At 42.0% G+C, this 25,849-nt stretch overlaps 1 protein-coding gene across 1 annotated transcript in view; it reads left to right on the top strand.

Moving 5' to 3' along the window:
* The window catches only part of syt17 (synaptotagmin XVII), a 35,273-nt gene that overhangs the window by 1,231 nt on the left and 8,193 nt on the right, over window positions 1–25,849 (top strand). The window contains exons 2-5 of the mRNA XM_083566744.1: window positions 13,506–13,523; window positions 15,966–16,114; window positions 24,508–24,686; window positions 25,112–25,710. Of these exons, the coding sequence (XP_083422870.1) occupies window positions 13,506–13,523; window positions 15,966–16,114; window positions 24,508–24,686; window positions 25,112–25,710 (945 nt within the window). The remainder of the gene's footprint in view (window positions 1–13,505; window positions 13,524–15,965; window positions 16,115–24,507; window positions 24,687–25,111; window positions 25,711–25,849) is intronic.

Below are 25,849 nucleotides of genomic sequence, written 5' to 3' on the forward strand. Positions count from 1 at the left end.
TAAACTAATTAAAATTGTATTTAATTGTAACTTTTAATATAAAGATTTATAGCATTAAGCATTGATTATTTTTATCTTCATAAGAATTCATAAAAATCTCCAGGGTTTTTCTTTTCTTTTGGTTTTTCTATTTTTGTAAAGTATTAAAAGAAGATTGAAATGTAAAATGCACATAAATATTCAAATTATTATTATTATTATTACTGGTGTGTATTATTGTGTCACTGATCTAAAGGGGTGTGTGTGTGTGTGTGTGTGTGTGTGTGTGTGTGTTATGCAATGTTCTGATTGCTTTGTGTGGTCCATGTGTCTCTCTGACCCTGCTGCGTCATTCCCGCTCGCGCCGCCGCCGTTACCATGGATACAACCACGACTAATTGCTCAGACAACATCAGGTCGCTGATGGAGAGTACGAGAGGGCGGGGCTAAGAAGGAGATAGAGAAGGAGGAAGAAAGAGAGAGAGAGAGAGAGAGAGAGAGAGAGAGAGAGAGAGTGTGTGTGTGTGTAGCATCTAGTATATCCAACACTCACGCACACACACACACACACACACACACTTTTTTTTTAAATTAGAAACACTTATTTATTCTAACTAAAATTGTTTTATCTATAGTTTTTATTATATTATTATAGTTATATTAGAGTTTATTTTTATAGTTTATTGGTATTGATGGTGTTATGTGTCTGTGTGTTCTGTATCATAATTATCATCCAATAAAGCAAACATTATATCTTAAATTCTGAATCGTGAATCTTGAGAGAGAAAGAGAGAGAGAGAGAGAGAGAGAAAGAAAGAATGTGTGAGTGTGTGTGATGTATGTGTGTGTGTGTGTGTGTGTGTGTGTGTGTGTGCACTGTCCTCACCTGGTGGAAGGTGTTTATGTAGTGTGCTGCAAGTGTGCAGCTCTCTGTTCTCCCCAGTAGGTGGCGCAGTTTGTCGGGGGCTGATAGGGAGTTAAAATTGGGGATGATTTGGTGCATGGTTTTGGGTTTGAATGTGGTTGTATTTGGTGCGTTCAGTGAGGAAGTGCAGTTCTGCCTCTACTGTGTTCAGTAAACACTGCTGGCAGAGTCTCTGCTCTCGGGGCAGACAGGACTGTGTGTGTCTCCCCGTCTGTCTCCCCACCTGTCTCCCCGTCTGTCTCCACGGCCAGATGTGTCTACCGAGTCTGTACTTCATCAAGGGCCACACAACACTATATTTTACTCTGCAGTTGCTTTGAGTTTTCCATTAGCTCAGATATGTGTGTGTGTGTCTGTGAAGTTGTGTGTAATGTGTGTGTGAGAGGTGTGTTTTGTGTGCATGTGTGTATCCATGAAGGTTGGGGTTATTGTTTTTTTTTTATATTTTACATTTACAACGTTTGGCTTCATCTTTAAAGGTGTGTGTGTGTGTGTGTGTGTGTGTGTGTGTGTGTGTGTGTGTGTGTGTGTGTGTGTGTGTGTGTGTGTGTGAGTGGGAAAGAGAGAAAGAGAGAGAGAGATAGAGAGAGATGAGGTGTGTTTGTGTCAATGAAGGTGTGTGCAGTGTGTGTGAGAGGTGAGGTGTGTGTGTATGTTTGTGTATCTGTTAAGGTGTGTGTAAGAGGTGTGGGGTGTGTATGTGTGTGTTTGTGGTGTGTGTGTGTGTGTGTGTGTGTGTGTATGTATGTATGTGAGTGTTGGTGGTGTGTGAGTGTGTGTTGGTGGTGTGTGTTTGTGGTGTGAGAGTGTGTGTTGGTGTGTGAGGGTGGTTTGTTGGTGTGTGATGGTGGTGTGTTAGTTTTGTGTGTTGTTTTGGTAGTACAGCAGTGACCAGTTGGATGAGGGGACTGGTGTTGTTGCTCATCTCTTGGTATTGCAGAGCTTTATAATGATATGATTTTGTGTGTGTGTGTGTGTGTGTGTGTTAAGGAATATGATTGTGTTTCGCTCCCGTTTAGATACCGGCTTTAATTCTGCCCTGCATCTGTTGTTGGTGGTGTTTTTGTGCACCTTTAGGATCATTGTGCAGAACTCCACATGCAGGACCTCAATTAGATTAGTTTGATTTGTCAAATTGTTGTTGATCACACACACGATTAGACATTAAGTTGTGTGTGTATCTGTGGAAGTGTGTATGTAAAATGTGTGTGTATCTGTGAATTTCGATCTTCTGTTTGGCAAGATGCCGTTGAAGTTCTTGGCTACGATTCTTTAAGGCATCTCTAAACTCTCTCTCCCCACCCTGGAAGTCCCTGGGGGCCATGAGGAAATCTCCTCAGAGCCATGAGGAAGGAATCGGTGTCTATAGCTGTGTGTACACATCGAGTTGTAAGACACTTAAAGATTATTCCCTATCTTTTCTCTAAGCGCCTTCCTATTTTGGTTTGGAAAGGTCCAAAATAATCCATACCAGTACTATAAAAGGGTGGTTTATGAAGTCTCAAGCGTGCTGGAGGAAGGTCAGCCATTTTAGGGTTCTCAGGTTTAGCCTTCCACTTACGACACTCCATACAGTTATGTTGGGTATTGCTTCATGACCTCTTAGTATCCAGACACTTCTCCTCATTTCAGCAAATACTCGTTCTGGTCCTGGGTGACATAGCTTACTATCATAGTCTTGAATGAGTAATTTGGTGGCTCGATGATGAGGGTCTAGGACAATAGGGTGAACTGTTTGGAGTTCTAAGCCTTCAGCACGACGTAGGCGTCTTCCTACCCGTATAAGCTGACTGGCTTTGTCGAATTCTGGGCCTAAAGTAAGAAATCTACTTGTAGGGAATACAGGCTTACCAGAGCTTAGTTGCTCGTATTCTTCTGGAAAACTATCTTGTTGAATATTACGGAAGAGGAGATGTTCTGCTGTCACATAGTCCTTAGCTGTAGGTATACTAGATTGATCTAAGTCACTTGGATGTTGTTGAACTATGGCTTCAACAAGGTCTTTCCAAGAGTGGTACTCACTAGGGTCTAAGGGCTTTGATGTTTGTGTGACACCACAGAATATACTAGCTCTCCTTTCCACTTTACCTTCAGGGGTCTTAAGAGGTGGCTGGATTGGCCACTCTGATTCTGCTTTAAGTAAAAAGGGTGGACCTAAACTCCACCTGTTTGGTGTAACAAGTTCTACTAAGCTACGCCCCTTTGTTAGATCATCCGCTGGGTTTCTGGCTGTATCTACATATCGCCAATCATGTGACTCAGTTAGGTCTTGAATTTCTTCTATTCTAGTGCCTACAAAGACTTTAAAACAAGATTCAGATCTTAGCCATGAAAGCCATGAAAGAACTGTTGTTGAATCGGACCATAAGATCACTCGGCTGATCTTAGGAGTGAACTCATTTTCGAGCAGCTTCGATAGTTGGGCACCAATAAGGGCTGCACATAGCTCTAGCCTAGGAATGGTTTGTTTATGTTTAGGGGCAATTTTGGATCTGCCAATCAGGAAAGCAAGCTGTATTCTACCTTCTTGATCTTCAGTTCTTAAGTATGCTACAGCACCGTATGCTCGCTCTGAAGCGTCACAGAAGATATGAATTTGTTTCGTGGTATTGGGCCTATCCATATCTGGCGTAACATAACATTGAGGAAGTGTGACCTGAGAAAGAATGGGTAGTTCATTCTCCCATTCACACCAGGCTTTCACCAAATCTGTGGGCAACATGGGATCATCAAAACCCCTCTGTTTGTTTCACAACTGCTGAATTAGAATTTTGGCGCGGGTGGTGAAGCCCAGGGGGAATGAATCCCAGGGGGTCATACTGTCTTGCTACTATCTTATAGATGTGCCGCATAGTGGGTGTGGTTTTGGGTGTTGGGCGGTGTTTGTAACCGAGTATATCTAAGTTATAATTCCATCTCAGTCCAAGAGTGGATTCATGGGGATCGGTCTTGTCATGTGATAACCAAAGCTCAATGCTATCCGAATGGGCCTCTTTCGGGAGATGATTAACGACTCTTGGGATATTACAGGCCCACTGTCTAATCTTAAACCCACCACTAGCAAGAAGGCCACATAACCCATCCACTACTTGCTTGGCTTCATCTGCGGTCATTAAGTTTTTAAGACAATTGTCTACGTAAAAATTCCTTTCTACTATCGATCTAAAAATATCGTTAGGTTGGGTGTTGTCGAGAACATGGCGTTGCAAGGCATAGATGGCACAAAAGGGGCTACAAGTTGTGCCAAAGGGTAGTACTTGCCACTCATAAATACTGGGAAGGTTATTAGTTTGAAGGTCACGCCATACAAAGCGAAGGAGTGATTTGTCTTCAGGCAGTAGGCAGACCTGATGAAACATACCCTTAATATCTCCGCTTATTAGTACGGAATGTTCCCTAAAGCGCAACAGCACTCCTAAGAGGGAAGGGCTAAGTGTAGGTCCAGCAAGTAGGTAATTATTCAGATTCTGGCCTACATGTTCTAAAGAACAGTTGAACACTACTCTTTTCTTCCCATTATGTTGTACCATGTGATGTGGAATGAACCATGACTCTTCTCCGGTGTTTACAGAGTCAATGGTGAGTTTGACTACATAGCCGCACTTCTTTAATTTCTTAATCTCTTCATTATATGCTACTGCCTTTTAAGGATCCTTTGCCAACCTCCGCTCTATACTACTTAAGTTGGGCATAACGGAGTCCTTAGTGGTACAGAGTTGCGGCATATTAGCTTTCCTTAAAAGGGGGGTTGCATAACGATTCACTCCATCTACCATTACTCTAGTTGTTCTGGTTTGCAACAGATCTATTGCCACTTTATCCTGGTTTGATTGCGTGACTAATTTCTCATTTCTGTGTGAAATAGTATCACCTTGCCATAGTCTCTCTTCATCCCGGAATAGTTCTTCCATTTGAGGAGTGATAGAGATATGTAAACACTGTTAAAGGCTGTAACTGTTGCTGCAAAAAGCGTGTTGGGCCTTGTAATGTCCAGCCTAGTCTAGTTCTGATAGCTGCTGGACCTCCAGGGGCCCTAGGCATACAGGCTCAAAGGGTGTTATAAGGTGAGGGTGGTCTGCTCCTATCAAAAGAAGGGGTTGTGCTTTGTCAATGGGCTGTAAAGGAATGCCTTTCAGGTGTTGGTATCTCTGCTGGAGCGTTGCAATGGGGTAACAGTGCTAAGCAAATGTGTTCAGAGTTAAAGGTGCCTATTAACCCCATGAAGTATTTGAAGGAGTTTCCCACTGCACAGATGGCAGGGCTTCTTTAGGGTGCAATTTTTAGCTAGGTGTGATCGCCCACATTTCCAACAACGCTTGTTGTCTTTGATCCATTTTATCATCTGCCCTGTACTAAATGTCTGGAAAGTGGTACACTGGCTTAAGTAATGTTCGGTACTGTTGCAGTATGGGCACAGAACTCTGATCTGTTCAGATCCCTGTGCTGGCTTGGACTGATACAAGGGTGTCAGCACTTGAGTAGCTGCTTCTGGGGGTTGGTTAGCTCCATGCAGGACAGAAGCAAGTCTGGGCTTTGCTACTGGGCCTGGTCTTGGCTGCACCATCTTACGTCTCTGCTCTTTCCTCTGATTCAAGCACTTATGGTCTTGACACCGGGATTCAAGCTTGAGCCACTCTGCTAGATCCGGTGGAGTGTAGGAATTCTGATAAGGCAAGTGTCGTCTGAATGAGGCATACAAATCCAAGGGTAATTTGACTAATGACTTCAGGAGACCCACGAGAGCTTGAATTTGCATGGCAAACTGATTGAAACTGGCTACATCTCCAGTTTGAACATCAGGAGCATCCATGACTGCTTCTATCTTAGTAAAAGCTAACTGATAAGTTATTCCGAATCTGTCATTAAGTGCAGTCATAGTGTCTGTGTATGGCTGAGGGGAATTCAGGTATGTGTCTGCTATTAGGCGAGCCTCTCTAAATTTGAGGTATCCTAAGAGAATCTGATACTTGAAAAGTTTGCATTGGGAGGGAGGATATTATCAAGGGCTAACTTTAGATGAGTAAACTCTCTGGGGTCTGGACTGGTGAAATCTGGAATTGTTGGATGCGGTTCCCTATAAAACATGTCCGGAGATGCGGCACTCTGAAGCCGCCCCATCAAGGGAGGATATTGTGAATTAAGTAGATGGGCATATGTATCTACTTCTGACTTTAAGGGATTCTTACTAGGGGGCACTTGTGGTGTATGAGGCACTGGCTCTGGCACCGCTGCCTCAGGTGGTTTAAAGATAGTTCTGGGCAAAGGGAATGGAGTCTCTACGACCTGCTGTGGTCGGGGAGCTAGCAGAGCTGCCTGCGGATTTACTGTTAAATTCTGCATATCCTTATAAAGGGTTTTAAGTTGTCGTAATTCCTCATGAAAGGCCACTTGATTTTCATACAGTTGCTTAACTATCTTCTCCAGGTCTTGAAGCTTTAAATTATGCCTGACGTATGTGGGTGCAGCCTCGTCTGGTTGTAACAAAGGCTTCTCCTCTTCATCACTTTCGAAAGGCTGTGTGTTAACATCTGAATGCGGCGCGCTAGTAGCTCCCGTAATTGCGTCGATGTCACCAGCATGTGAACTTAAAGGAAGAGAAATACTGTAATCGAGGGGTAACATACTAGATTCGTCTCTCATTGTGCTTAACTGTGTTTCCTCTTCTTGTTCATGTGAACGCTGTGCATTGTATTTTACCTCATAGTTTTTAAGGTGGGATAGGGGCTTAGTTCTGCGTCGTGGGCGCGAAAACTCGCTGGAGGGTTGTTCTGACATCCTACTTCTGTGGTAAGCACACTTATCCGGCTCGAAGGACCAATGCTAGGAAGTTTCCTATCCGGCTTGATAGACCGAATGTTAGGAACTTTTCCTCTCTAGCTCGAAGGACCATATAAGGATTCTCACTATTTGGTATGCGCTGATCAGGGGATTGTACTCGCCCCAGCGCGTCAGTAAAAACACGATACAGGACTCAGAACACTCTACTTTACTAGGTATAGAATTGATTGTATATGAGGTGATTCTTGCTGTCTTCTGCTAGCTGCTGTTCAGTGGGTTGCGTGATGCAGAATGCATGCCGTGGCTCCGTGTTCTGGCCTTTCATACTCTTGGTGGAGGACGGTGTACTGTGATGTCACGGGTAGCTTGTCATTGCTTGGTAAACTGTATATCTGGCTCAAGTGGTGAAGCATGGAAATACAACTGTAGCCCTCTCACTGATTCGCTGGCTCAAACTATGTCTAGGGTTATTTTACACGTGACAGGCACATCTAAATTTACTTGGTGTAATTTGTTTGCTACCAAAGTAACCCCAAAATACTGTCATTAACCTCGGGCTTCAGACTTCAGTGTTTCTTTTAGACATTCTCTTCATTCAGAAATAACAGACATATCATTCAGAAATAACTTGAGAATATATTGTATGGACAAACATTTATTAACAGAAACAAATGTAAAGAAGACAAAAAAAAAGAAAACCCCACAAAAGAAATAGTACCCAGCTGGGATTTAAGTCTCTGGTTGGCGCGCTACGTTGGAGCTCATGTGAAAATGTGTGCAGTTGCTAGTACTCACGAAATCCAATGGAACAGTGAAACTTGTACACGAAGCACACACTTGGATTATCCGTTCAATCGATTTATTTTTCCCTGGTGTTTTCCCTGGAGAGATGCAGCATAAACCACCACGTGTCCTCGGTCTCTCCGGAAAAATCGCGCGGCCTTCACTGTCTCCGTTGTTCACTCACTGCATGACCATTCGCGTTGCAAATCGTTCCACAACGTTTGTACAGTCAAACTTTATGACTTTGCAAAATGTACGACTCACGTGAAGCTGAAGTAGTCCTGTGATTAAGATAACTGCGTCATATTTGTCCTTCACAATAACGCGTGCACCTGAGTCCCGTCACTCTTAAACTCACACAATTGTGGATTGAGTTCATCCACAATAATTTTTCTAAACAGTCTTTTCTCTGTTCAGTGTTCCTGTATATAGTCCACAACCCAGTAGTCAGACTTTACACCTGCACCGCACGATTAGCGCACCTTTTTTTCCCCCGGACTCCTCGTGTCGTCCTTCTCTCTCACACTTCACTTCCTCCCTCACCTCAGTGGTCAGTCAGAAAACACCTTATTCTTTAAACAACAATTTTTTTATAACAGTTTTTTCCTTAGTTATATAATTTTTTTTTTAAATGAACAAGTTTTAACTCTGTAGTGTAAAATAAAATAAAAAACAAATAATTATTAGACCCTAATTTAACAGGGCTCTACACAACTAAATAGGAATCCTTTCTTACACTGTGTGTATCTCTGAGTTTGGGTTATTGTTTTTTTTATATTTTACATATACGACATTTGGCAGATGCTTTGTTTGTGTGTATATGTAAAGGTGTGTGTAAAGTGTGTGCGAGAGGTGGTGGTGGTGGGGGGGTGATGTGTATGTGTGTGTATCTGTAAAGGTGTGTGTAAAGTGTTTGTGTGAGAGGTGTGAGGTGTGTACGTGTGTATCTGTGAAGGTGTGTGAAACGTGTATGAAAGGTGAGGTGTGTGTTTTTCTGTGTGTAAAGTGTGTGTGAGAGGTGTGGGGTGTGTGCTTGTGTGTATCTGTGAATGTGTGTAAAGTGTGTGTGAGAGGTGTGGGGTGTGTGCTTGTGTGTATCTGTGAATGTGTGTCTAAAATGTGTGTGAGAGGTGTGGGGTGTGTGCTTGTGTGTATCTGTGAAGGTGTGTAAAGTGTGTGTGAGAGGTGTGAGGTGTGTGCTTGTGTGTATCTGTGAAGGTGTGTAAAGTGTGTGTAAGAGGTGTGGGGTGTGTGCTTGTGTGTATCTGTGAATGTGTGTCTAAAGTGTGTGTGAGAGGTGTGGGGTGTGCGCTCATATGATCTGTAAAGGTGTGTGAAACGTGTGTGAGAGGTGTGGGGTGTGTGCTTGTGGGCATCCATGAAGGTTGGGGTGTTTTTTTTTTTTATATTTTACATTTACAACGTTTGGCTTCATCTTTGAAGGTGTGTGTGTGTGTGTGTGTGTGTGTGTGCGAGTATCCATGAAGGGGTGTGTAAAGTATGTGTAAGAGGTGAGGTGTGTGTGCGTGTGTGTATCCATGAAGTTTGAGGTTATTGTTTTTTTATTTATTTTACATTTATGATGTTTGACTTCATCTTTACTCAAAGTAACTTACATTTTATCTCCTTCATACAACTGAGCAGTTGAGATTCAAGGGCCTTGCTCAAGGGCCCTGCAGTAGCATCTAAGTAGTGGTGGTGCTGAGATTTGGACGTAAGACTTTCTGATCAGAAGTTCAATGAATTATTATTATTATTTTTTTTTTTTAAATAATCAAACCAGAAGAAGTGAAAACAGGTGAGATGATAAAACTGGTTCCTACATTATAAATATATAAATGTACAAGAAAAAATATCCAATAAATGTTCTTTATTGAATTTAGTTATAATAATATTACTATTATATCACAATTAATTATTAATTACTATAAAATGAATAATCATTAAATTATAAATATTCATCAAAAGTTTATGGACACCTGACTAAAATATGTGCTTGAACATCTCATTCCACATTTAATCTCTTTTTGCTGTTAAAATGAGCTCCACTCTTATGGGAAGATGCTCCACTAGATTTTGTGGAGATTTTGTAGAGATTCGTTCAACTACAAGGGTGTTAGTAAAGTCAGATAATGATGTAGGTGATGTGAGAAAGCCTGGGGTGCAGTCAGTGTTCATATTCATTCATGTTCAATAGGGTCTAAAGCAGGAGATCTTAGTTGCTAAACTGCTGGATGTCCGAGTGGTGCTCTGAATAGAATGTGGGCTTCATAAATAACTGGAGCAATTTTGAGAGCAAGGCTGGCCTGTTTGGGCGGGACGGTATCCATCACACTCTGGGACTCATTTCATGTAGTATAGATCATAGTCCCTGAACAGCACTAGTTAACAAGTGACTGTCCAGAGGCAAGGCCAGTGAGCAGACAAAGAGGCTAAACCAACCATCTGCTAGCTGCACAGAGTTGTCACTCGGGATCCACCATATTGAGACTGTGTCTGTCACCTCAGAGAAACCAAAATGTAGAAATTTTTAGAAAGTCTGTTTTAGTAACCTGATTAACATTAAATGAAATAGGACTGAACGCACAGCAGCACCTCTGATCTAAAAATAGGATTGTTGAATATTAGATCTCTCACGTCAAAAGCGCTGACTATAAACGGAATTTTTACTGACCAGGAGTTTAATATAATGTGTTTGACAAAAACGTGGATTAAACTGAATAAATATGTAGCGTTAAATAAAGCAAGTCCTCCTGGGTATAGTTACATACACCAACCCCGTCTAAATGGAAGAGAAGGCGGAGTCACAGCTATTTATAATAATCATCTAAGTGTCGCACAAAAGACTAAACACAAATGTAAAACATTTGAAGTTCTTTACACCAGCATAAAATATTCAGTGTCCAAAAGCAAGTCTAGTCAGTCAATTCCCATAATTATTATTTATAGACCCCGAGGGGCCCGACATAGAATTTCGGAATCTCATAGAATTTGCAGATTTCATCACAAATCCAGCTGCTTCTTTACACAAAGCATCAATTGTTGCAGACTTTAATATTAATTTTGATAATCAGGAAAACTCCTTAAAAGCAGCAGTTGTGTCCATTCTAGATTCAGTAGAATTAATCAGAATGCTATAGGACCCACTCATAGTGGTGAATAGTTCGAACCAGAAAGACACATCTTACATTTGACTAAAAGGTTTTTGTCTTTATACTCAACTAAAGTGAAATAATGAGCATATTTCCACTTTGAGAAACTTGTTTTTGCCTCGACTCGCCATTACTGCCGCACAGACCGTCCACAGTGTACGGTTGTGTTTACAGTGGTTCATCCACCAATCCTACAATGCGTTGCTGCTGTAAACAGGTTAGACTGTAGTCTACACTTCAACCGGAATTCATTCATTTAAAAGGGTAATGAACCATACGTTAACGGAGTTACTTTATTTAAAAAGTAATGCATTACAGTATTAGTTACTGTCAAAAGTAACTGTGTTACAGTAACGCAATACTGCCTGGTGGTGACACACTCTTGATTTGTTACTAACATTTGGATTAAAAATAAAACATTTGGTCATAATTCCACAGTCTAAAGGTATTTCAGACCATTACCTCATCTCTTTTAAAATCTGCATAAAAAGCACTGCACTCACATGCACACCATCAATAGGTAGTAATGATTTCATGAACCTTTTTAATAATAAAGTTGAAAACTTCAGGCAAAAAAACATCCAGACGAATAAAATAAATCCGAAGTATTTTATAAATAACCCTGTAGACAGCAGTGTCATTATAACAGACCATCAATTACAAAGTTTCAGTCCTATTCAAGAGAACGACTTCATTTCATTTATTTCCTTATCAAAATCATCAACCTGCATTCTCGATCCCTCGCCTACAAGTTTCCTCAAACAGATCATTCCAGAGGGAATTGAACCTGTTTTAAAATAATAAACTCTTCCATTACCACTGGTTTTGTACCTAAATCCTTCAAACTGCAGTTATCAACCCTCTAATTAAGAAACCTGACCTTCACCCTGTCAGCTGTCCAACTACAGACCAATATCAAACCTCCCCTTTATCTCCAAGATTCTAGAAAAGGTTGTAGCACAGCAGTTCTGCTCACATCTACTGAGGAACAACATTTATGAAAAGTATCAGTCAGGATTTCGGCCTCATCATAGCACAGAGACGGCGCTAGTTAAGGTGCTAAATGACTGTTATTGGCCTCTGATCAGGGTTTTGTCTCTTTACTGGTTTTGCTCGACCTCAGTGCAGCGTTTCACACCATTGATCATCATCTCCTGCTTGCTGGACTGGAGAACGTTGTTGGAATAAAGGGAACAGCTCTCTCTTGGCTCAGGTCTTATCTGACTGATCGCTATCAGTTTGTTGATGTAAATAGTGAGTTCTCCACACTCTCTGAGGTAAAGTTTGGTGTTCTGCAAGGATCTGTCTTAGGCCCACTGCTTTTCTCTTTATATCTGCTGCTTCTGGGTGAAATTATACATAAACATGGGATTCTCTTCCATTGCTATGCTGATGATACACAGCTGTATATTTCAGCAAAGCCAGATGAGCGAGATCATCTTAACAATGTTGAGGAGTGTGTAAAGGACATTAGACAGTGGATGCTTGATAACTTTCTTCTGCTCAACTCAGATAAGACAGAAGTACTTTTACTAGGACCACATGTAGCTAGAAGTCAACTTTCTGATTCCGTAGCATCTCTGGATGGTGTTTCTGTTTCAGTGTGTACAGCAGTCAAAGACCTTGGTGTGATTATTGACCCGATTCGAGGCTAAAAAAAACCATATTTATTTAGTCGTCTTTTATCAGTAGATTTTTCTTAGGTAAAGAAGCAGATCTGGAGGGATCATGGATATGGAGTGTTTGGTGAACTGGGATATTTGGATGCTGTTGTCTCCTCACTCTCACATGTTCACTCAGGTTTGTTGATGGTGGTGTGGTGGGTCATCTTTTATCCCAGAGATCCTCATGTCTGTGTTACCTTCTGGTTCTCCCTTTTAGTTCTGCTGCCATAGCGATCTTACCAGAGTCCAAACTGCAGAGTGACATTAACTTTCATACAACAATCAGGAGACCTAATAATCCATATCCTTCTCTTCCTGTCACCCTCTTCTCAGCAGGTCGTTAAATACTCAGTGTGTGGTTTCAGACGCTTCCTCAAGCCTTCCTCTGTATTCATCAACAAAGAATAACAACACAACTGCATCGTTTCCTTTTTTTACAGTGTTCATTTCTCTCTATCTCTCCGTCTCTCTCTCACTCTCTCGGTCGAGTTAAACATGCTTCTGAGGTTCCAGTGACCACTGTTCCTGCCTTTCTTCCCACTGTGTATCCTCCCACTTCGTCCTGGTCTGCCTCTGGATGATGTTCTCTTCGATTGGAGGCCACTCAGTGCAGCTTGGGACAGTTTCTTATCAATGCCTTGGGTGGTTCCATGAAATTTCGGAGTAAGAACGGGAGCTTTGAGGATGGATTTGGACTGTTGTTAATGTAAACAGTCTGCTACATTGACTCAGGACTACAGTTTGCTTCTGATCACTATCACTGCACCTCAACATCATTTATCTGCAATAAATGGACATTCAGTGCAACCTAGATGAGGATGAGGTTCCCTCTTGAGTCTGGTTCCTCTTAAGGTTTCTTCCTTATGCCGACTCAGGGAGTTTTTTTTGCCACAGTCGCCACCGGCTTGTTCATCAGGGACAAACTTACACTTATAAAGAACATCTTCATTCTTTATCACCACATTATCTGTGTAAAGCTGCTTCAAGACAATGTTCATTTTTAAAAGCGTTATACAAATAAACATGAATTAAATTGAATTGAATTGAGATCTTCAACAACTTCTAACCCATGGATACTGTGTGTGTGTGTGTGTGTGTGTGTGTGTGTGTGTGTGTGTGTGTGTGTGTGTGTGTGTGCGTGTGTCCTGCTAAACTCCTCTGGTTTTTTTCTTCCTCCTGCTTTCCGCTGCTCCTCGTCCTTCTCCCACCTGTAAAAAAGGACAGCTGGAACCCGTCAACGAGGTACCCTACACTTTACACTACGCACCCACACTCTACACCCACAACATACACCTGCACACACACCCTACACCCCACACTCACACCCTACACCCACACCATACCCCCCACACCATACATCCCACACCATACACCCTGCACCCACACTCTACACCCACACCATACACCACACACCCCACATTCTTCACCCACACCCTACACCCCACACACTACACTCTACACCTCACACCCACACTTTACACCCTGCTGTCACACCCTACACCCCACACTATACACCCCACACCGTACACCCTGCACCCACACTCTACACCCCACACTCACACCCTACACCCCACACCCTACACCATATACCCCGCACCCCACACTCTACACCCACACCATACACCACACACCCCACATTCTTCACCCACACCCTACACCCCACACACTACACTCTACACCTTACACCCTGCTGTCACACCCTACACCCCACACTATACACCCCACATGCTACACCCCAAACCCTACACTCTACACCCCCCACTCACACCATGTACACCACACTTACACCCTACATCCCACACCTTACACTCTACAGCACGCACACACACACACACACACACACACACACACACACACACACACACACACACTCTACAGCATATACGCAACCACACCCTACACTCTACACCTCGCATTGCATTCACACCCTACATCCCACACCATACACCCCACACCCTACACCCACCCTATACACCTCACACCCTACATTCTACAACCACACTCTGTAGCTTGCACCCACACCCTTCACTCTACACCTTGCACCCACGCTCTACACCCTAACACCCACACCCTACACTCTACACCCCGCACTCACACCCAACACATTCGCACCCTACACTCTACAGCCTGCACTCACGCTCTACACCAGGCACGCATCCACACCGTACACCCACACTCTACACCTCACTCACTACATCACATACTCTACATCACATACTTTAAATCCTACAGCCCACCCCCTATACCCAACATTCTACACCCTACAGACCCCACAACCACACACACACACACACACACACACACACACACACACACACACACACACACACACACACACACACACACACACACACACCACCCCATATATCAGGTTGGTTTTCTCTTCGTCCCTGTAGCTTTATGAAGAAACTGTATTGCCTGCTGTCGCATTTGATTTGTTTAGCTGAATTGTAGTGACACTCAATTGTGTGTGTGTGTGTGTGTGTGTGTGTGTGTGTGTGTGTGTGTGTGTGTGTGAGTGTGACGAGGCAGACGGGTCTCAGCAGAGGCGATGACTCACGCTTTTCTACCTCAACTACACTAAAAGCTCCATCTTCTGAAGCTCCCTGAGGCTTTTAACAACCGCTAGACAGCACTAGGCATTTTCTCTAGAAGAGTCCAAAAGTTATTTTGGAAGTATCACAATTAAATTCCTACAAATAGTTGAGTTCTCTCAGTGCTCACATCAGGAAGGTTCCTGGTATTCAGAGTCAGGCTACACGGCTGCATTTAGATGATTCAGTTACTCATTTAAATCATTGTTGTGTAAAATTCACACCTCCAAATTTACCCGAATTTTTTAATATATAAATAAACCTTGCAGCAATTTTGCTCCTTTTTCCTATCAACATTCAGATGTCCACCTTTTAGGTTCTGCTTCATCCGTAGAGAAAACGGTCAGAATTGTGAGATATATTTCTTCTTCTTTTTCTTCTTCTTCTTCTTCTTCTTTCGGCTGCTCACTTTATGGGTCTTCACAGCGGATCATCCGTCTCCATCCCCCCCTGTCCTCTACATCTGCCTCTTTCAAACCAACTACCTGCATGTCTTCCCTCACCACATCCATAAACCTCCTCCTTGCTCTTCCTGTTTTCTTTTATCCTCAGTGTTCTTTTACTGATATACCTCATGTCCCTCCTCTGCACATGACCAAACATCTCAATCACCTAGTCTCTAAAACGTCCTACCTGAGCTGTCTTGCCAATAGACCATTCACCCATTCACCATTACACTGTATGTATATATTATCTATTAGTTATATTATCTTTGGGCTTCCTCTTTTCCTCCTGCCTGGCAGCTCCATCCCCGACAGTCTTCTTCCCATGTCCCTCCTCTGCACATGACCAAATCATTTCATTTACACCTCTCTCATGTTGTCTCCAAAATGTCCTGGTTGCACGCTCACTCTTATTAGCTCATTTCTAATCCTGCCCCTCCTTGTTACTCCAGATGAAAATCTCAGCATCTTCAACTCTGCCACCTCCAGCTTCACCTCCTGTCTTTTAGATCCGTAGATTTCTATGGACCAACAGATAGCTACCATTCTCCAAACTCTCCAGTTCTCCAAAGGTTCTTACCCATTAGCAGTTGTTGTGCAGCAGTTGCTTGTGTCTCTGAGTCTGTGTTTGTGATGGTTCTCCTTAGGGTCTGCTGTCCACATTGACGGATCTCTTGCTGTGCCGCTGGTCGTGTGGAGCATGTTGGCGGTGGTTTTGGGAATGTAGCTGCTGTCAGACCTCTGAGGAAGAAGTGGAGATTCTGGGACCGTTTCCTGCACAGACGCCCTCCTGGCTGTAAGTACATCTCAGATTATCTGATGACCACCATACACACTGCTGATAACCTCTTATAACAGCCTTATTAATACTAATGCTCATAGGGACCTTTTATAAACTCATACAGTGACTAATATGAGTTCTTTATGATCTCACATGACCCTAATTATTATATCTACTATTGTAAATTATTAAACCCCCTAGCTAGTTCATACAATGCCCATATGAACCCTTATGAACTCCATACTGTTTCTGTTCTAATATTAACTTCTTATAATGTCGCACAACAACTATGAGCTTCTTATAAACTCATCCCATTACAATACTCACTGTTCTCTTATAATCATATACAACATCATTACGGGGCCCATTAAACCTGCTATAATGCTTTATACCTCATTTATCTCCAGTATTAAGTCTGTTTGCAAGGTTTTCTTAAGAAATGAATTCAGTCTAAACTTGACGTTTTACCTGAGCCGTGCTGCTCGTGGTTTATTTGGGTGTGTGTTGCATTGTAGCTCCAGACTCGATCATCAGATGCAGGAATGGAAGCCCTAACGAGTGAAGGCTGGGTCTGCAATTCATTTACAGCTTTCATTATCATCAACAGCTGTGATGTGGAAGAGCCGTGTTTTGTTTCTGTGTGGATGGTGGTTCTGTCGTAGGGCTGCTGCCTAATTCCAAACTGAGAATGTACTTATTAAGAGGTAGAATGGGATGTTGAAATGTTTGATTGACTTGAGTGATTGTTTTTAACCTCATACAATGGCAACAGGAAGCTTTTCTGACTTAATTTAGTGCACATACACTCTTTATAATCTCACACTAGCCATATGTTATAAACCATTTATACCTTCCTATAGATAAATTAGGGACAAATAGTGCAGATAAAAATATAAATATAAGTAAAGCATGTAATACGAGGTAGTATCAAAAAGTTTCGAGACTAGTTCTGTAACACGCCAATAGATGGCAGCACGAGGCTGCACCCACAATAACAGGGAGCACCGACCTTCATAACGCAGTGTGCCAAAAGACATCGTCCTGTGTACAGTGGAAACCGTGTGATTGGTGCTGTTTTGACCATGTGCGTTACCCCGTCTACTATTCCGATCACCTGCACACCATGTCACCGAGCTCCTCCTCACATGTGAGTTTCTTGCCAGAAACAACATGATCTCGCTTCCACCCACACCCTACTTGCCAGATTTGGCTCCTGAGGACTTCACCCTCTTCCAGAATATGAAGATCCAGATCCCTGTTTTAACACGTTGCGGAGATCCGGCGTGAATCAAAAAGAAGACTTCCAGGACATGTTCCATTAGAACACCGAGCGTGGTATTGCTGTGCAAGGGGAGTTTTTTGAAGGTGATAGTGTGGAAACGTAGATAAATAAAGACCTTTCATGTTAACAGAGCAGGTCTTTTTGATACCACCTTGTATATGTAGATATATTTACAACAAATAAATATAAAGGCTCTGGGCAGTGTAAAACTGTGTAGGAGCTATTGATGAAGTACACTAAATCTATGTGTAGATATGTATATTCAAGTTCAAGTTTATTTCTATTGCTCTTTTCACAATGGGCATGTTCTCAAAGCAGCTTCACAGTACTTATTAATTAAAGGGAATGATGTGTGTTTATCCGTGATGAGCAACCTGGGGGACTGTGGCAAGGAAAAAATTCCCTGAGATTATGAGGAAGAAACTTTAAGAGGAACCAGACGCCAAAAAGCAGAACCTCATCCTCATGTGGGTGACATCAAGAGTGTGATTCTAGCCTTTAAACACTACAGAACACTGGAGAGTGAGAACTAACATGAGCACTGGAGTGTGTGATTATGAGTGATGATCTTTCTACAGTCGTATACAGTCAGTTGAGGTTATATGGTGATATTTTCTCCACCTTATGAGAACTCTGACTGCTGCATTCTGGACAAACTGTAGCTTGTTTATTAATGCGTAATCCAGTCTTTTATATCTTTAACACACTCAGTTAACCTGTTCAATTGAGTGTATCGCCTGGTTTTGATGAGATATATAGCTGGGTATCATCAGCGTAACAGTGGAAGCTAATTCCATGCCTTCTAATAATATTTCCAATAGGAAGCATGTATATTGTGAAAAGCAGGGGTCAGATCAAATCAAACCAATCAAATCAAATTTTATTTGTCACATACATACAGAGTATGACATGCGGTAAACTGCTTTTTACGACGGTCCGGCATGAGGGAATAGGATGAGGAGAAAAATAAACCAAGAAAAAAATTAAGGTAGATAAATAAAATGTATGTAAAACAAAAGTGTATATACAAGGATGCATATGACAGTAAACAGTAACATTTAAGGTGATTGACAGTGACCGTGTGCGGTATGGTGTGGTATAAAGTGACAGTGTGCGGTATGGTGTGGTATAAAGTGACCGTGTGCGGTACGGTGTGGTATAAAGTGACCATGTGCGGTATGGTGTGGTATAAAGTGACCGTGTGCAGTACGGTGTGGTATAACGTGACCATGTGCAATATGGTGTGGTATAAAGTGTCCGTGTGTGGTATGGTGTGATATAAAGTGACCGTGTGTGGTATGGTGTGGTATAAAGTGACTGTGTGCGGTATGGTGTGGTATAAAGTGGTCGTGTGCGGTATGGCGCGGTATAAAGTGTCCGTGTGCGGTATGGTGTGGTATAAAGTGACCGTGTGTGGTATGGTTTGGTATTAAGTGTCTGTGTGCGGTATGGTGTGGTATAAAGTGTCTGTGTGCGATATGATGTGGTATAAAGTGGCACTGTGCTGTACAAGTCCAGAGTTTAAGTGACTAAAGTGTCATAGTGCAAAATATATATAGATACAGTAAATGTTAACACAAAATATTTGTGCAGAAAACGTGTGAAGATGGAGAGAGAGGTCCAGTTTCAGATCCTGGGTGTTTCCTGGTTTAAACTGGCCTGTGGGAAGAAGCTCCTCCTCATTCTCTCTATGTTCGCTTTCAAGGAGCGGAAGCGTTTCCCTGAACCTAACAGAGAAAAGAGTCCATTGTTGGGATGGCTGAGGTCCTTCATAATCTTCCTGGCTCTGGTCCTGCACCGCATGCTGTAGATTTCCTGCAGGTCAGGGAGCTTGATGTGGATGGTATGTTCAGCTGAACGCACCACCCTCTGGAGGGCTCGTCTGTCCTGCATGGTGCTGTTCCCGAACCAGGAAGTGATGCTACACGTCAGAAAGCGTCTCAGATGGTACAGACGCTGCTGGGCTTCTTCACCAGGGTGTTGATGTGACAGGTCCAAGACAGTTCCTGTGTGATGTGAACACCTAAGTATCGGAAACTTTCCACTCTTTCCACTGGGGTCCCGCTGATGTTTAGCGGTTGGTATGACTGCTCCTGATTCGTGCTGAAGTCCACTATCAGCTCCTTAGTTTTGCTGACGTTCAGGAGAAGGTTGTCTTCTGGCACCATCTCTCCAGGTTTTTAATCTTCTGTAGGTAGGCCGTCTCGTCATTGTTGGAGATCAGGCTCACCACAACAGTGTCGTCAGCAAACTTGATGATGATGATGGAGTTGGAAGTGGCCACTCAGTCATATGTGTACAGTGAGTACTGCAGATGGCTCAGAACACAACCCTGGGGAGCTCCAGTGCTGAGAGTGAGGGTGGATGAGGTGTGGTGTTGAACGCTGAACTGTAGTCCAAAAACAGCATCTTTGCATAATTCCCTTTTCTGTAGTCCAGGTGGCTCATCGTTGTGTGTAGAATTTTGATGGCGATGGTGATGGCGTCCTCAGTCCACTGGTGGCAGTGTGTCTGGTAGTGTCGTAGTGATAAAGTCTGTGACCAGTCTTTCAAAGCACTTTATCACTACTGAGGTCAGAGCTACAGGGCGGTAGTCGTTGAGGCAGGCGGGCTGGGGTTTCATCGGGACAGGAACAATGGTGGACTGTTTGAAGCATGAGGGGAAAACAGATTGTTCCAGTGAGGTGAACACTTGTGCTAGCTGGTCAGCGCAGGCTTTCAGAACCCGACCTGTAATGCCATCTGGTCCTGCTGCCTTCCTGGTATTCACTCTAATGAATGCCCTCCTCATGCCATTCTCCAAGATGGTGAACATGTTTACCTCTCCGGCTCTCTCGGCGTGTATGCTGTTTGTGCCGCTAGCGCCGCTAGCGTGGTTAGCTGCAGCCTCGAAGCGAGCGTAAAAGAAGTATCGCTTGTCTGCCAGAGAAGTGTCCGCATTCACCATTCTAGAAGGTAGTGTTCTATAGTCCATGATGTTTCTTAGACCCTGCCACAGGCTCCTAGAGCCACCCTGTTGGAACTGTGACTACAGTTTCCATCCGTAGTGCCACTTTGCTTCCTTCTCCGCTTTGCGAACACTGTAAGATGCAGCCTTGTACTCGTCCATGTACCCGGTGGCGAGCCCTGTGTTGTAGGCAGCGGAGCAGATCTCAGAGTGTTGCGGATGGTTTTATCCATCCACGGCTTCTGGATGGGAAACGTTCTGATGATGTTTTTTTGCCCCGTATCATCTGCTAGGGTCCTAGAACTGAACCTTGTGGCACCCCATATTTAACTTTAAATAACCTGGATAGCTCTCCTTTTAAGTCCACAAAATGGTAACGATCGGACAGCTAGGCTTTAAACCAGCTTAATGCCTGTCCCTGAATGCAGATGTAATTCTGTAGGCGATCAAGGAGAAGATCCTGATCTATAGTGTCGAATGCAGCACCAAGATCTAGTAAAACTAACAGAGAGATGAAGCCTTGGTCTGAAGCTAAAAACAGGTCATTAGTGATTTTAACTAGAGCAGTTTCTGTGCTATGATGGAGCCTGAAACCTGACTGAAACTCTTCAAAGATATTGTTCTCTTGTAAGTAGGAACAGAACTGGGCAGCGACAATCTTTTCTAAAATCTTAGACAGAAATGGGAGATTTGAAATGGGTCTGTAATTCGATCGTGTTAGGACCAAATTAGGTTTCTTAATGAGGGGCTTAATAACTGCTAACTTGAGGGATTTAGGGATAATAATTTTATAATAACCTAATAAAAAGTTAATAATATTGATTAATAATTGATTAATAATAATGAGTACGTACAACAAGGTTATACACAGGGAATTTACAGATGATATATGGATATGAGGATAATTTATCATATACAGTGAATACACTTTTATATACAGAAATAATGCTTAAAAAAACAGAGAATGTACAGAGTGAAGCAGAACTACATGATTATTACTGCAGTAAAATCAGTAAAGCATCAATGCTACTGATAAGAGCGCTGTATAACCTTTTTCCAGTTCTATCGCTATAAAAACACATTATATAATCCCATACAACACCCATATGAAGCCTTAATAACCTAAGACGTCATCGGTAAGAGATGTTCTGGACCCTACACCATTCCGTTCCTATATAAGCGCTTTATAAGCACACAGATGAAAGTAGGAGCTTCTTATGCACACAAAACTCAGATATCCTTTTTTTTTTACTTTATTTATGGAGATGTTTGGAAGCGATCTGAAACCCATTGAATCTCTTGAAGTAATCACACCCCACGTCCTCCATTTCTCCCTCGACTACATCCATCCCCCTCCCTCGTCCTATCGACCTTCTAAGGCCATGTGTTTTAGATTGCTCTGTTGCCGTGACAACTATCTCTCATTGCACTGTAGTCATGGACACAGAGGGTCCTTGATGATCCCTAGGGGAAGTCCTCCTCGCAGTCAGGCCTCACCAAAGAAATGAGCGAAACAGGATATTTATTCCAGAAGGGAAACGCAATAAAATTATCCACGGCTGTTACACCGGCTCTGGGTCACAATATTAATGCAGAATGTTGCACTCTGGCTGCGACTCCTGTACTGAGTCATGCACAGAGAATCCTGCTGTTTTCAACAATCAGTGGGATTCAGTGTGCGATTTTATTCCCTGTTTAAAAAAATGCTTTAGGTATTATTATTATTATTATTATTATTATTATTATTATTATTATTATTGGTTTTATTATTTATTATTTATTATTATTATTATTATTATTATTATTATTATTATTATTATTATTATTATTATTATATTTGCATTTAGGACAAGTGGCACTTCATTATCCCAGCACCACCAAGCTACTACTGTTGGGCCCTTGAGAAAGGCCCCATTAGTAGTAGCTTGGTGATGCAGGGATTTGAACCCATGACCTTCTGATGAGAAGTCTAACATCTTGTCTACTGAGTTACAAGTAATAATAATAATAATAATAATAATAATAATAATAATAATATATAAGGGTATAACAGTACACAAAAGTCACGGTTCGGTTCAGTTTGGATACAGACAGGATACAGGGGAGGAAATGCAAAACATTAAATTGCTTGTCGTTTTTTTATTAATGCAGTTTATTATTGTTTACATTTGTGAACATTAGCATTTAAACAGTTTCCATTTTTTAAACAAGTTTAAATAAAATGCCTGCTTGGTTAAATTATATTAAATACTATTATTATATTAAATTGAGCAATTAATTAAATTGGCACAAATTAAATTGATTAAATAAAATTCAATAAATGGAAACAATTTATTAAATAGTTTACATTTGTTAGACCCATTTGGGTAATATAGATTGTGTGTGTGTGTGTGTGTGTGTGTACTTTACATTTAAGATTGAACTTTCTAATGATACGTTCTACTGATTTCAGCAGACTTTTTAAAATGTCTTCATTCCTCCATCCTTCATTTATTCACTGCCTCAATATGTGGAATATGTCAGGATTTACCCCTTTTAAGATACATTTTTGAAGCTGGACATAAAACCCTAAAGAATCCATGGGGTTAGCGAACGCTAGTGCTATTGTTTCTTTAGTAATTACATGCATGCGCTAAACACGGAGCGAGTATCCACAGTGACACTGCGCTAACTCTAGTTTCTTTTTTATACTCCTGCCATTGTTGTGTATATTTTCAAGTATAATAATAATAATAATAATAATAATAATAACATTTACTCAATATATAAATATAAGTATATATATGTATGTGCACCTTAGCAAATAGGGTCCCTGATGTAATCTCTCAGTTGAGTAGTGATGGGGGACGACCAGAGGGGCAGTAAGGTGGTACTGTCGAGTCACAGTGTACAATGGCTGAAATCTTTACGGCGATGTGAACCCGCAGTGTAATAACGTTATTCCGTCTGGCTCAGTTTACATTTCCTTTGTGTGTTAAATTATATGTTATGTTTGTGACTTTGTATAATGCTGAATATTTGCATTGCACTATTGTTAATCATTTAGACATATCGAGTTATTTCTATACACTTGTTTATTTGTACACGTTTGTTTGTTTGTTTGTTTTTTTATGATTGTTTTGGTGGGTTTTTTTGGTCGTTTTGAATTTATGTAAAATCCTAACCAGGGACGAGGGCTGGAGACGAGCTTTATTCTGTATGCCCTGTTTACACGCCATCGGGTGTCAGTATGTAACAAAGTCTGGTGTATTTTCCCTGATAAATAAACAAAAATATATTTATATATACATATACACAAATTATTATCTTTCTGATATTTCCTTCCATTATTACCTCTGATTATTACCTCCGAAATCATTTCTTTGCACTTTGTGCTTGAGATTACATCATCTTAGATTTACATCACCGTTAATCTGTGACATTTTAAATATAAAACACTATTATTATTATTACAGTTACAGTATTTACACTCCCTTATACAGAGCTACTTAGTTATCTCAGTTATACGGCTGAGAGAGAATTGAGAGTTAAGGGCCTTGCTCAAGGGCCCAGCAGTGGCAGCTTGGTGGTGAAGAGATTTAAATTCATGACCTTCAAATTAGAAGTTTAACATCTTATCCACTGAGCTACAACTTCCCGTCATACCAGACCAGAGGGCGTGACTTAAGCTAATCACAAAAACAATAGATCCCCAAACTAACTTTGCGATTAGAACGTTGTTACACTCACATCTATAACATCTGGAATGCTTACTAGATCTGCTCTTCAGAGCCATACCTTAAAGAGTTCTGTGTAGAAGCCCTACAACAGGATGTTCCTCTGGCAGAAAGGCTTCGTTGTGGAAGCTAAGGACTTTTTGTCTTCAGTTGGAAACGCTCTGTGTGAGGATGTTCAAAATCAACAGCCTAAAGATCCATGAAGTTTCTGAGCAACTCAAGAACTTTAAGGATGGATTTAGACTGTAATTAATATCAACAGGCAGGTTTTTATTTTATTTAAACAAATAAAACTATTGAATTGTTGGTAAATTGCTGAGATATAAGAAGGTTCAAACATTAAACCATTACTTTTTTTTCTTTCTTTCTTTCTTTCTTTCTTTCTTTCTTTCTTTCTTTCTTTCTTTCTTTCTTTCTTTCTTTCTTTCTTTCTTTCTTTCTTTCTTTCTTTCTTTGTTTTCAGCATCACCGACTGTAACGATGATAAAGAGTCCAACTCCCACCTGGTGCTGCATGAACACGTCCCCCCAGCCCACACTGCCACTCCGGGCAGCACCAGTCCCAGCTGCACCAGTCCCAGCTGCCGGGGGGCCACCTCAGAGACCTCCCGCTCCACCTTTAGCCTCGCACGCCAGCTCTCCAGTACGTCCCTGTTAATGTACCGCAGATATCATAACATAACACTCCACGCAAAATAGAAATTTAAAATTTACAAAAATAAAAAATAAACAAATGTGCTAAATTAAATAAATATGGATATATTCATTAATAAATATAATGATATAATTAATAAATGATAAATGATAAATATAATATAGCACTCTCAGTCTCATATGTAAAAACAAATGTCAGTGATTTGCCTCTAGAGGCCGCTCTCGTACTGTATAATGACAACAGACCTTCTCAGCCACTCCAGCAACAAACGAAACCTGGAAAAACTATTTGTAAGGATTTTTGCTAAAAGTTTCAGCAATCAGTGGTGATTAATCGGCAGAACTGATTAATCGTCCGACCTCTAATCTCCATGATTTGATGTTGTATTATTCTTGTTGTTTTCTGGATCTCAGGTCTGGATTCGCGGCGTCCAAGCTCCCCACTGGTGGACACGAAGCCTGTTGAATTCTGGGCCATGTCCCCAAGAAAGGAGGCTGTTCAGCCCCTGCGCAAAGCACAGCCTCCTCCAGACGACTATTACCGCAAGCTGGAGCCTCGGTTGTACTCGTCCGAATCTGGAGGAGATGATGTGGACTCTCTGAGTGACGAGGAGCTCCTGCTGCGCTACCAGCTCGGCCTCCTGCACTTCAGTACGCAGTACGATCTTGTGCGCTGCCAGCTGATCGTGCGAGTCATCGAAGCGCGGGACCTGCCCTCTCCTGGTGCAGGTGTGGCTCACTCCAACCCCTACGTCAAGATGAGCCTCCTGCCGGACCACAAGAACTCACGTCAGACCGGCGTCAAGCGCAAGACGCAGAACCCTGTATTTGAGGAGCGCTTCACATTCGAGTTGCCGTTTCTCGAGGCCCAGCGCCGGACGCTGCTGCTCTCCGTCCTGGACTTTGACAAGTTCTCACGCCACTGCGTTATCGGCAAAGTTACGCTCCCGCTCAGCGAGGTGGACCTGGTGAAAGGAGGACACTGGTGGAAGGCTCTCGTTCCCAGCTCACAGGTTCACATTCACACTCAGGAAGATTAAATGACAATGATGTAGTTCATCACGACAAATCAGACGACCCGATCTGCTCCAGCTCCTCCAACTCATAACGCTGAGTAATGACGTATGATGATACGTTTTCAAGAAATTTTAC

This window comes from Silurus aristotelis (assembly GCF_946808225.1).
Source record: "Silurus aristotelis genome assembly, chromosome: 17".
Taxonomy (NCBI): Eukaryota; Metazoa; Chordata; class Actinopteri; order Siluriformes; family Siluridae; genus Silurus; species Silurus aristotelis.